This window comes from Ictalurus furcatus, chromosome 5 (genome assembly GCF_023375685.1).
Source record: "Ictalurus furcatus strain D&B chromosome 5, Billie_1.0, whole genome shotgun sequence".
Taxonomy (NCBI): domain Eukaryota; kingdom Metazoa; phylum Chordata; class Actinopteri; order Siluriformes; family Ictaluridae; genus Ictalurus; species Ictalurus furcatus.
Genome location: NC_071259.1, coordinates 22,239,445 through 22,252,571, shown reverse-complemented (window position 1 = coordinate 22,252,571; position 13,127 = coordinate 22,239,445). Strand labels below are relative to the sequence as shown.

General features: G+C 38.2%; 1 protein-coding gene across 1 annotated transcript; it reads right to left on the bottom strand.

The window, feature by feature from the left end:
* Nucleotides 1-2,529: 2,529 nt before the first annotated feature.
* depdc1a (DEP domain containing 1a) lies at nucleotides 2,530-12,908 on the bottom strand. Its single transcript, XM_053625271.1, has 12 exons — nucleotides 12,550-12,908; nucleotides 12,021-12,286; nucleotides 11,069-11,201; nucleotides 10,865-10,986; nucleotides 10,618-10,748; nucleotides 10,464-10,511; nucleotides 9,569-9,700; nucleotides 7,004-7,864; nucleotides 6,157-6,329; nucleotides 5,826-5,999; nucleotides 4,321-4,485; nucleotides 2,530-4,233 (listed from the first exon to the last, which is right to left on the bottom strand). Exons 1-12 carry the CDS (start codon nucleotides 12,595-12,597, stop codon nucleotides 4,090-4,092), a joined length of 2,397 nt encoding a protein of 798 aa, XP_053481246.1. The 5' UTR covers nucleotides 12,598-12,908; the 3' UTR covers nucleotides 2,530-4,089.
* Between the last annotated feature and the right edge of the window lie 219 nt (nucleotides 12,909-13,127).

Here is a 13,127-nt window from a genome sequence, read left to right as displayed (position 1 = left end):
CTGTTTGTTTCGTTATTTTAAATTTGTATATGTAATTAATCAGATCATCAAAAATCCAAAGTCTTAATATTTAATAAACACTTGTACTCTAGTGCCATCATTGGGCCAATTGGACCCATCTCACTTGTTTGAGTAGCTGGAGGGAGTACTACCTGTTGACCAAGTTTCATGTCTCTATGACTTACAGTTTGTTTTGCACAATTCGGTTTAAGGAAGAAAAGGAAGAAGAAAGAAAGAAAAATCCTAAAAATTACAATAAGGTCCCAGAACCTCCAATGCTTGAACCCCTAATAATAGTAGTAATAATAATAAGAAGAAGAAGAAGAAGAAGAGGAAGATTAAATAAGAAAAAGAATATAAATTGGATAGCAATAGCGTTGTGCATTGCACAGTCAGTAATAATAATATGTCATTTAAATCGAATAACAAAACTGATATCAATTGGATAACAATAGTGTTCACTAATACTAATCATTATGATAAAAACTTTATAATTCAGATAACCATAGTGTTGCTGAAGTGCAATAACTAATCATTTAATTCAGATAACAATAGTTGACAATAGTTTCATTTTAATTGTGTGAAATGCCTGTTTGAAAGCTGACTGGCTGATGTCCACCATGTTTTTATGGTAACCCAATTAAAATATAAGTACACTCAACACCATTCACCGCTGCAACCACAGATGCAAGTTAAGGCTTTACTGTGCAAAGCAGAAGCCATACATCAACACTGTCCAGAAGCACCGCCGAATTCTCTGGGCTCAGTCTCATGTGAGACGGACAGTAACACAGTGGAATCGTGTTTTGTGGTCCGACGAGTCAACATTTCAAATAGTTTTTGGACAAAACAGCCGTCATGTTCTCCAGGCCAAAGAGGAAAAGGACCATCCAAGCTGTTATCAGCATCAGGTCCAAATGTCAGCGTCTGTCATTATATGGGGGTGTGTCAGTGCAGTCATCAGATTTCAAAAATAAATTAAATTCAAAAGTAAAATATGAAATAATGTGTTAATAATGTGTTTTCAATATAGTACAGGGTGAATTGAATTTTCAAATGACTTTTTTTTTTTTTCCATTTTCCATATTGTCCCAACTTTTTTGGAATTGGGGTTGTATAACAGCATGTTCCTCTTTTACCACAGGAATTTGCCAATTAAAGAATAGCATGTCATACTTTTTATTTTATCACTTCAGTTCATTGTTGTGGAACATTTGTGAAACAAGTTAGTGCCTGTTATCACTTACATTATAGCAGCTACGTATAAAGTCATCCCCACCCCATTTCCCATGGTGGAAGATTAATGACTTACAAAGTGTCATTAAGGAGAGTTCTTCTATAAACATTTAATAAGTGTTACCTAACAGCAGCAGTTCTTCAACTTTTTGGGCAAACGACCCCAAATGAACATTGTGAAATTTCTGCGACCCCAAGCAATAAAACCGGTTTGTGTTTAGTAATCAATAATAGCCTAGGATAGTACATAATATGCAATTTGAGGTAGATGAGCAGGGAAATTTGTCTATTTCTCTTGCTGAATTCTTACACTCGTGCAGCTTTGTCAAGATACCAAAAAAGACTAAAATAGCATGTGCACTAGTAAAATTTGTTTTCATCGAATCCACAGAAAATAAGATCCACAAAATCTGAAAAGTAAATAAATAAAACAAGGGGCGAGTCTCTCTCATTGCCCATTTGTAAATCATGCTACCCTACATGGAGTTGTGACCCCTATTTTGGGTACTGCTTCCCTAGAAGGCATTTTATAATTTTTTTTCTCATTTAAAGGGCAGCCATTAAGACACTACATATGTTTTCTCCATTGTAAGGGCACCCCAGAGAGCACTTTATCATATTATATCTACCACAGAAAACAAAAATGTTTTTTTCGACCATGTTCACAAGTGTTGAAAGCGTGAGAATGTGGTGCCATGAGAAATCATGTCTCTTATGCAGGAGTAAAATATGTTGATGGAAACAAAACTTATCAGTAAAGTTTTAGACAGATGTTTTTAGCTACAGATATAGTGGAGAGCAAGTTGCCTCATGAAGCTGTCTTGCATAACTACATTAGGGCAGTTTATCACCCTGAGCTGGCTAATTGGAGAGTTCTGGTTCCCTCTTCCAAGGGGGCCACGGTGGCTTAGAGGTTGGGGGTTCGATTCGGAGTTTGCCTGTTCTCCATGCTTCAGGGATTTCCTCCCCCAGTCCAAAGACATGTGTTGTGGATTGGTGTGTGAATGGATATGTGTGTGTGTGTGCGCGCGCTCGTGATTGTTCCCTGTGATGGGTTGGCTTCCCGTCCAGGGTATCCCCTGGGATAGGCTCTAGGCTCCCCACGACCCTGTACACAGTACAGAAAATAGATAGATGGTTCCCAAGGTGTAATGCGTATTCTTTTTCCCCACTTCCTAAAATGCACATCACACATATGAAGGATGTTAAGTGTATTTTACAGCTTTTGGGCTGTTTGAACTAAAACAATCCAAAAAAATGAAAAAAAATCAGTGAAGTATTTGCTAATTATACTATCCAGAAAGGCCAAACGGGTTCTCCAACTAGTTGAGTAAAATCTTAACTTTGGTCAACAGTATCATTGATCGTCATGTTTTGGATAATTGTGACACACAAACACATAAAACCACATCATATACAAAATGGGTGAATAAGATGTTAAGATATTCTGTACATGAATATAATCCAAAAACGTTTCCCAAGTAAATTTGTTGGGGACAAATGGCACAAACTGTTAATTTTTTTATTTTCTTTTATTGCATAGTATAAAATCTATAGAAATTCTACATCACAAAAGCCTGGCATGGTTAAGAACACTCAAACTCTGTGTTAAACAAAAGCATCACACCATGAATACTGCTCATGATCATACTTCAACACTGACTTCAGGAGCAATTATATCAAATAATTTTTGGAAAGCCTGGCCCAGAGCAGACTTCAGTAGAAGGGTAAAGGAATTTATTTTTTAATTAAATCCAAACAAACATACTCAAGCAAATATAAAAATGTTATTACAAATACTAGACTGTCAGGTTAAAATCTCTAAATGGTTAGATAAACTGTTGATGACCTTTAAATGGACATCCGATGACAATAGTGCAAAAATCATTTCTATTGCATAGTGGATTGAAACTAAAGCTTCACTTGCCTAGCAAACTTAAAAATGTATCCCATAATAAAGCACAGACTTAGTATAAACTTTCAGAAAAAAAAAAATCATGGAAAATATGGAATCTAGCACATGAATGTGAATTTTGTTTTCAAGTTACTATGCTGGAATTACAGTGCCAATTCAGCATGAATTTACATTGAATGGTAAAAACACAGAAATGAGCTCGCAACAAACTAATCAAAAACTAGTAAGAACACATCACTTAAAATTTGGGGGACATAATGGTTACACAAGGAGAGCAGGAATGCTGATAAAGTTTAAATAAAATACACCAACAAAAATAATGTTCTAAAACAACACACACCTTCATTTGGTTTATATACCTCCTTGCTTAAACGAACAGCTGTTAATCCTTTTGTAAACATTTCATATAAAATTCTACTCACCTATTGTTCCAGTAAGATAGGCTTAGTTTCCCAAAGGTACCAAAGTTAAAAGTACCCAAACTATGAATAGAGAGCCCTTAAACAGACACTAAAACCAACGCTGAAATGCCCTTTATTTTATACATTTGATATCTCCCACGAATGCAAGGCAACTATGAACATAAAATAAATAAATATATAAAGTGAGGGGAAAAAAAAGCTAATAAAAAAACAACTGTTGTCCTTTAAATGTCATGTCATGAAAAACACTTCAATCCCAGGCAATAGTATAACTTAATGGTAATCCCAATCATGTGGACCACTTATTCTCCCTTCTCTCACTAGGCAAGTTAACACAAACACGTAATTTGTCAGCAATTTGTTTGACCCACATCAGTGAGAGCTTACATGAAACTTCAATAGCAATAACCAGTCACTGTAAAGGATGACACACAAGTCCCATACTCCTAAAGCATCCATGACTTAACATGACGACGCTCAGGTACGCATCACTATAAAACGTATTTTAAGAGGTATTCAATTTCGAATGCTAAATGTTTTAGCCTTCCTTATACCAATCAACATTGGTGGTTTGATCTTTGGTTTATCTGCAAAAAGCTGTGCCTCGCTCTCGGTGGTGGGGAAGCGGCGAGAGTAGATGTCCGGATATTCCTTCTGAAACTGAGAAGACAAAATGCTTAAAAACCGCCAATTCACATTGTATTCCATCAGAAAGGTTTATGGAAAATGAGTTTGTAGTGTCATTACCAGTCTGAGTTTCTTCTTCTTCTCCTTGATTGACATGCCTTTGTCCTTGATAATGCTCTCCAGCAGTTCTGCAACAGCTGCTTGAGACAAAGACAGCTTCTGCTCCTCAAACTCCTGAGTGCTGATCTGTTTGCAGAATGAGTAGGTTGGAAGAGGGTGTCTCGTCTACGAGGAACAAAAAGAAACAAATCAAGGTATGTCTTAAACATGACAATCAAATTTGAGATACAAACATCAACTATTAAGGATGCTTCGATACCATTTTTTCAGACATCACTGAAACACTGAACATTTAATTTAGCTCTGTTTATGTTTCCCCAGTTTACACAGTGGTCATGAAAAGTGTTATGCTACTACGCCAGTTCTTTAGAACGTTCTTGAGTTGATTTTAAATGAAGTGCATCAGCTAGCTACACTAGTTACTTAGAGTTGCAGTGGAGAAGAGGAGGTTTTGTTCCAATTTGGAAAAGCACTTCTGTACAAGAATGATAGTGGCTAGTCATCAAGAACAATATGCTGGGTGAGAGCAGTTATTTTCATTCAACTAGACTCTTTCCTGTAGACGTTTGCTGCGGCTTTGTGCTGCTAAATGTGAAGGTGTAGGTGATCTAAACCGCAGCAGCTCGATAAAAATAGAAACTAAAGCATTATTAATCAGTGATGAATAGAATTGTGAATTTAAACACTAGTTCGATATCTTCTGTTTTTGCCTTTCTTCACTGTGTAATTCAATAAATTCTTGTGTGGCTCATGCGACATTGCCTCCTAGAGGACATGCTCACAGGAAGCGTAAGTATGAATACTTCACGCTGTGTGAGCATCCATGCACTATGCCCAGTGCAGTTTACTGGGACTGTTTTAATACACCCGGACATTCTCTATACACCTGGACATTTGAATCACAGCATTTTCTGTTTGTACTTTCTTCATTTCTGAGGGGAAAAAAAAGATAAATGACAAATGTAGAACCATATGACATGTTTAGTACCTGTTTGCAAATCCTCTGCAGTTGATTACTGCCTGAAGTCTGCAACCCACAGACATACCGTACTCTAGATACAACTCTAAATACTACTCAATACTACTCTGTTACTGTATGGGTTGCCCTCAGAAAGGGTATCTTTTTTTTCAAGCATTCCAAACAGGTATACATTATAGACCTGGCATGTAACAGTTGATTTTGAAACCTGACACCTTCTTCATAATACAGCTCGCTGTAGTGTTTTCAAGCTTTTCAAACTTTGTAACTTTATTATATGTTGATTGTACTATATTGTATTTTATATGATCATTTTTGTGACCTGTGCCAATAGTACAATTTATAAAGGAATTTTATATTCTTTTAACTACTTCTGAGGCAGCATATTTAAATTATAGTATGATCTGTGACCCTTTATACTACCAAGATCTAACAGTGGGAATGAAAAAGTCACACACACTCATTTCAGTCTGGTCAACAACATATTTCTGCACCGAGTGATATGATAAACGATGAGATTCTTCACCTGTGATCTGAAGTAGGCGATATGGTGTTCAACAGCAATACGCAGGTACATGGGTACCTGTAGTACCTCTTGATGGTGGTCCATTAAAAAGGACAGAAGCCTGGTGGCCAAGAGCTCATCCAGATCTACTTCCTCCTCACAGCTCAATACACAGCGAGAGAATGTTTGCACCATCTGCATTCACACCCACACACAGAAAAAGGGGCACGCTGTATCTGAACATCCCATAATAAAACAAGAATAGAATACGTTCATGAGAGGCAGAGAGAATGTAACTGCTACTAGTTACATTACTGAACGATCTCTGTGACAGGACACAGTTGTTCCTTACCAGTGTGCGTGTGCCGATGGTGTCATGCAACCGAGGCATGTCCACATTCTGGCTCATGCGCGAGATCATGCGCAGGAGCAGTTGTAGTTTGCGGCGAGAACCCGGAGGAAGGAGAAGGGTGCAGAGTTGCAGTGCCTCAATGGCAAGACGCTCCAATGCAGGCTGCAGCAAGCCTGTGAACCCCCACAGTCAACAGGTTTATAGCAAAGTACAACATAAAAAGGCAAATGCAATAAAATTGAAATAGCAATCTCAGTTTAGCAACATGGCCAATCATACAGAACACAGTCACTGATGCTATCCATGCACATCGTTCATACAAACAGCTCAACAATAAATAAAGTCCTATATTTCAGCTTCAGATTTTGGTTTCCAACATTCTTGTTCCATTCCTGCATGATCATGATCCCTCTCGCTCGCTCAGTAAAATCAAACGGCAAAAGTGCATTTCACAAATTTGTTACTGCATGCATACGAGTACAAAAATAAACCTCATGGTCTCTATAAATAAATATAAATTCAATCCTGAACATGAAAATGAAAAACATTTTATAAATGCGCACACACACACACAGAGATGAAAATATTTGTACAAACATAAATAAAAAAAATTATGATGTATTCAAAATAACTGAAATCAGATCATTTACAAAAACGTTTTCTCCCCAATACTAAATTGGCTGACTTGAAAAACAGCATGCAAAAGAGAGGAAAATAAAGTTAAAACGAATGCTAAGAAGTTACACGCATGCATGTTAAAAGCGAGGTTATACACACAACGATCACAAGCCACACCAAGACAAGCAGAACACTCATGGTGCTATGGACAGACACATGCAGGCCTTACTTTGCTCAGGACTCAGGCGACGTGCAACAGAAGACATTGAGGGACGAGACGGCACAACAGGCTTGCACAGATCCAGAGTGCTGTGACAACGTCTGCTATTACTTGGCCCTGTGCTGACATCCAAGCAACTTCCATGCAAACGGACCAACCCAGGACCTCGAAGACTAACAGTAGAGGAGGACAAGTCTGGTCTCATAGTAATTTCTGCTACTGGGGCATTGATGCTAAAACAACTTGCTGACATTTCTCTGTGTTCCAATATATTAAGACAATTCCCGATGCTTCTGGGCCGAGGCCTGGCAGTTCTCTGACTGGTGGGTTGATATTCTGAGGAGAGATGGGAGCTTGAGCTGCTGTTGCTTTGAGAAGTCTCTATATTGGGACAAGTCTCGCTTGGGGAGGTGTTACAGGACATGGAGGAAGAAACATCAGGTTTAGGCTCCATATCTGCTGGAGAACTTCCTTGAGGAGAAGAACTGTCACTGCTGTTAGTGCTGAAGGATGCTAGACTTTCAGCAGACCTGAAGAGCTCCCATTTTAGGCAAGAATCTGCAGATTCATCCAGGATTCTTTCCAAAGAGCTGCTCCTGTGTGGAAACCTGTTAAGTAGACGTCCATTGGAGCATGTCCTTGAGCTCGCAAACTGGGTCTTAATTTTAGTGGCAAACACCTCTTTCATGGGGGACTCAGTCTCCTCAAATGACTCCTTTCTTATCAAACTCAACAAGAGGCACTCAGTGGATCTAAATGCATTGGCAGAGTTCAGATGAGGGGCTTTAGCCGGCTGTGGGCAGCTCAGCTCCTCCAGGTTTTTACGCTTTCCACGCTGAGTACTGGGAGCAGTGGCATAACCGCACAAAACTAGCAAAGGATCAGACAAGACAACATCAACAACAAACAAGAAGGTAAGAAATGTGAGAGGAAAAAAGGGACGTTTTTTTTAGGAGTCAGGGCACATAGGAGGGTTAGTTTTTAAAAAGTACATAATAACAAAAGCACCATTGCAGGAGTAAACTGTTAATGTTGGGTAACTTGAACTTTCTGCCTTTGAGTGAAAAGAAAAGCCAAATATCAGCCATTATTTCATCCCGCTCATTCTAATACTGTGTTTTGGCCCTTGTGATTACAGCCGATGGCTAAATAGATATTTGGATATAGTATGGTTACTATATTACATTATTATTCTTATATACATACATTATATTTTTTATATCATGGTCGAGAACTAGTGGCTTGCCAGCCACATAAGGCTTTCTCAGGAGTCTATATGCCACTCCAGTAGTAAAGGAAAATTCCACCCTGAAACAACAAAATATTTGCTATGTTTGTGCTAAATTGCTCACTTATGCTGTATTTTTGCGGTTCCTGTGAGAAGTTAATGGTTGTCTTCTACTCTGATGTCACAGCTAGCAGTTATATTATCAGAAGCCATTTTTTATAACAAAAAAACAAATGAGAAAGAGGTTCTTTTTCACTCACCAATTTTCAGCATCACATTAATAAGAAACCCAATGTAGAATTAGGTAAGTCAGCAAACACTGGACTCAAACTCTCAGAATGCAAAGCAGCTATAAGATGGAGTTACACCGAGTGACCCGGTTCAGCTAGGTAGCAATCGAAGAGATATCAAGAACAGTGGCGTTGATCGAGTAAGGTGTTGTGTACATGAAAGTTTGAACCTTTGGAAATGTCTCTGTTTTAGCAGAGTGTACAGATAAGGGGTCGAGAGAGCTGGACAGATTAAAGGACTAAAGCACTGCTATACCAGTCGCTTTGAGCAGACACGAAGCAAATAACAGTGGGTAGCCAAAAAGCATTTTGGGTAACGTTAGAAACTATTAATAAATGTGAAAATAGAACAACGTGTCAATTAAAGAAGTTTAAACAAAAACAAAATCAATATTGAATTTAATTTCATAAAATAAATATTGGATACCATGGAATATCACATATTAGTTATAAATATGTATATGCAAGTTATCCAGGGTGGATTTTTCCATGAGAATACAAACTAAACTGGAGAAAATGAGGTTTAGTGTGATCTATTTCAAATAATACATAAGGTAGCACAGGACTTCCGATATCATTAAAATATTTATATTACCAAAATAAGAGAATGCTCCATTTTCAAGTACGGGGGGCTAATCAGCCTCTCAGTACCACATGGCTATATATATATTTTTTTTATTAAAAAAAACATTATAAATCGGGTAAACCTACAATCAGAGAACTTCAAGCCAGTATTGGCTACAGAATGGCAAAAGGGTAGGGGGTCTGGGAATTATCTGTTTAATTCTGTTAAACAAAAATTTTGAAGATTCCTTATTTAGAGGGATGAAATTCTGATATATTATTTTCAAGTGTAGCACCATTTAAGTAGGTTCCCCTTATTCAGCAAAGGCCATTAACAGAACCCAACAGAACCATTTACAACTAAATCCTACATTGCAACCTATTTACAACTAAATAATATTGCAACCTATATTTTGGATGGTATTGAAAAACAACTGGATATATGACTATTTTCATACATTCCCAGAACATTAACAAAAATTTCATACATACCCAGAACATTAACAAACAATTCATAGTATTGAAAGGTCAGCATTGGTTGGGGAAGACTGTGAAAATAGTCAGACACTGATTTGAAGACATCCCTCTCAAAGCCTGTGTAAGATGGCTGGTCAAACTTTGGCCCTTTAGAATGCAAGAAAGATACAAAAACCAAATATATAATTAGAAAACACTTCAAAATGTACTTCAAAGAAAAGGTTTATCTCCCATAACTAAACATTATTCAGTGTGTTGTGCTTTTTTGGTCACACACTGAGATGCATCAATTGCTCCAATTGTATAGCAGTATCTTTAGAACTCTAAATAGACATCATGCTTTCAACACTTCTCTAACCATATATTGCAAAAATAAAGTCAAATGATACTACATACTAAAGAGGCACCACCAAATAAATCAGTACGTACAGGATTTTGTGGTGTTTTTTTGTGTGTGATTGTTGCAGCCAAAAATGCTTGATTTTGCTGTGGCTTTTTTCAAAATTTGCGATAAGACTTACTGAGTTTTTTTGGTGCTTTTTTCGTGGAAAACTACTTAAATTGGCGAAACTGCAGCTACATTAAATTGTTTTGCATGGTCTTTCGCATTGACTGTTAGTAAATGAGACCTTTTAGCTGAATTGAAGAAGGCTTTGGCTGAATGTGCATTGTAATGACATCACATGATGCATCATGACCAAAATCTGCAGAAAATATGCGGTAATTTTGAAAAACTGCAAGCTTCTGTGAATATTGGGGCGTTTCCTTGATTTTGCGTTAATGTCTGCAATCGCAAAATCCTGGAGAGACTGTTAAGTGAAGGTAAATGTATTTAATTATTATTCTTAATGTGTAGTCATATGGAATAAGGCATCTTATCATTAGAGATTTCAATTACAGTTATACTTACAATTTGCGAGACATTTCATGGCTGACAAAACCCAGTGGGGCAGATCATCTGGAAATAAAACCATTGTACAATATAGTTAAGCTAAACCATTAAAACATGATCAGAACAACCATCATTAAGCAGTGGTATTTAATAATTAGACAGATTTTCTTACCCGTCTTATCTTCCAAGGTAACAACTCCATGCTTGTTCACTTTGGTCATGTTATACACGATGAAGTGAGAATTGACTTCTGCTGGATTCAAAACATCTTCGAGAGATGGCCAACCCAGCAACTTCTGTAAACTGGTAAAAACACAATCAAATTATTTGTCCCTTTCTTAAACATTCCTTCATAGAGCAGTGCAACAAAATCACATCTTAACTTAAATTTAAAAAAAAAGAAAAACCCTGCAACTTACTGTGTTAATGTTACAGTCTTCCAAATATCCTGAATTTCTTCCTCTGTGATTTCTCTATAGTGCACATCCTCTTCTGTGGGTGAGCCGGTGGAAGTATCTTCTACAGTTGGAGCTACATTTTCCTTCAGGATGGAATAAGATTTGAGATTTGTAAAACGAATCATATGAGAAGTCAATAAACCAACAATGTCGTTTAACACTCACTTGGATTTCTTTGTCAAATCTCTTGGCACCTCTCAATTTGAAGAAGCTCTCTCTGTCTTTCAAAGACAAACTCTTTTTCCTTGTGCCTTGAGAACCAGCAGGGATCGGCTTCAGTGGAGATGTTGGTGGAAACCTGCCAAGTAATTCATTTGTTCATTCATCTTCGGTAAGTCAGTTCAGGGTCACAGTGGATCCAGAGCCTATCCCGTGGACACTGGGCATGAGGTGGGAATACACCCTGTAAGACAGTGGTCACCAACCCTCTTCCTTGAGATCTACCTTCCTACAGGTTTCATCTCCAACCAAAACCTAACACACCTATTTTAGTTGATCAAGAATTTCTTAAGGCAATGATTAGATGGTCAGGCGGGCACAATTATGCTTGGAGCTAGCAAGGCAGAAGTTATCTTCAGTAAGGTAGATCTACAGGAAGGTCCTGTAAGGGATGCACATCTATCAAAGGCACCACACATACACATTAACGTCTAGGGACAATTTTTCTGAGCCAATTTACCTATCAGCATGTTTCTGCAAGGTAGGAGGAACCCTGACAATCGCTACCATTGCACCACCATGCACCCATGGCAAGCAGAAATCATTTACAATGAGGACAGCATGGTGGCACAGGGACCCCGGTTCAACCCTGAGCTCAGGTTCTATCTGTGTGTAGTTTCACATGTTCTCCCTGCTTTCACATGTATTTCGTCCGGGTTTCCTGTCTACCAAAAACATCCTGGTAGGCACACTGGCAACTCTACACTGTCCCCAAGTATGACAGACTGTATGAATGAGTGTGCGTGTTGCCCAGTGATGGACTGGTGTTTAATCCGGGGTGTGTTCATTCCTCACGCCCCAGGATAGGCTCCTGATCCACCATGACCCTGACCAGGATTAAGTGGTTAGTCAAGATGAATGGAATGTACAACACAGCCAATTTGTTAATCTGGAATACCTGTAGAGCTGACTGTTGTCCTCCAAGTCCTCCATACCCCATCGTCCTTTTACATCCTCAATGACGTGATTTTTTAAGAACTTCTTTAAAAGCTGGACAGTCTGCTGCCTGGTGACCTCGGGTCCAAAGTTACAGTTGTGTCTGAGGAGGTCGTGTAACCAGTCTACAGCTGAGGTGGCGGTGAAGCAGCTCGGATAAGCCTTCAGGTGCTGTCGATGCTTCTTCACAGGCATCCCCGCCCGGAAAAGCTTAGTCACTTCATTCCACTGCAAAACAAATACAATTTTAGCTTGACAGATGACTGAAGTTAGATGAGTTTAATGATGAGGAGCTGGCTTGATGCTTTCCACGTAGTGATCCTTTCAAGCACAGCAAAAAAAAAAAAAAAACCATCTTCACGTGCATAGCCGAAGGTTTAAAGGTAAATTATTTAAACAAACAAACAAATAAACCATGCAAAAAACAACCTAACTGCTTCAAAAAGATCAAAGCACATAACATTTTTGAAGCATCTTTTTTTTTCTCTCACCAGTTTAGTGGCTCGGTAAGGACCTGGTGTGATAATGTGTGAGTCCATTGAGTCGTGCCACTGACATCCGAAACAAAAGGATCTTCAGCGACACATTCAGTAAGATTATGTTTAATTTATGCACAAGAAATGCATAACATCTACAAACTTAAAGACAAAACCAGAGCTTGCTACTTAAAGTAAAAAAGACACGAAGTAACCGCACAGCATGCCTGTTGCTTTTCACACCGAACCAACTGTTTGAAATGATACTGCTGCGCTCGGGTGCATTCTGATTGGAGCGTTTGTTTGGACACGTGACCGAATTCCTCTCCCATAGAGTTTGAACACAAATCTGCCTCCTGTTGGTCAGATAGTGAATTACATTAGTGCTGGTACTTCAGTAAACAAACTTTTACTAGGCTACATTTAACTTTTTTATTATTATTATTATTTTTTAAATACATTTTGCAGTCAGTTCTGACCAGCGTTATCGCCACTGGTCATAATGCGGTATCAGAGTAGTGTTTGAACAGACTTCTTTAACTTTATTAACTTTATTAACCTTCCGTTTCGTAGGCTGTAAAACGGTACACGAA

What these genes read in the sequence shown, in the direction of transcription:
- depdc1a (XM_053625271.1), bottom strand. Translation starts at nt 12,597, where the DNA reads ATGGACTCACACATTATCACACCAGGTCCTTACCGAGCCACTAAACTG. An exon ending in TCGCCTGAGTCCTGAGCAAA is followed by an intron (nt 6,330 to 7,003) that starts GTAAGGCCTGCA and finishes GGGGGTTCACAG; the next exon opens with GCTTGCTGCAGCCTGCATTG. An exon ending in CCATCGGCACACGCACACTG is followed by an intron (nt 6,000 to 6,156) that starts GTAAGGAACAAC and finishes GTGTGAATGCAG; the next exon opens with ATGGTGCAAACATTCTCTCG.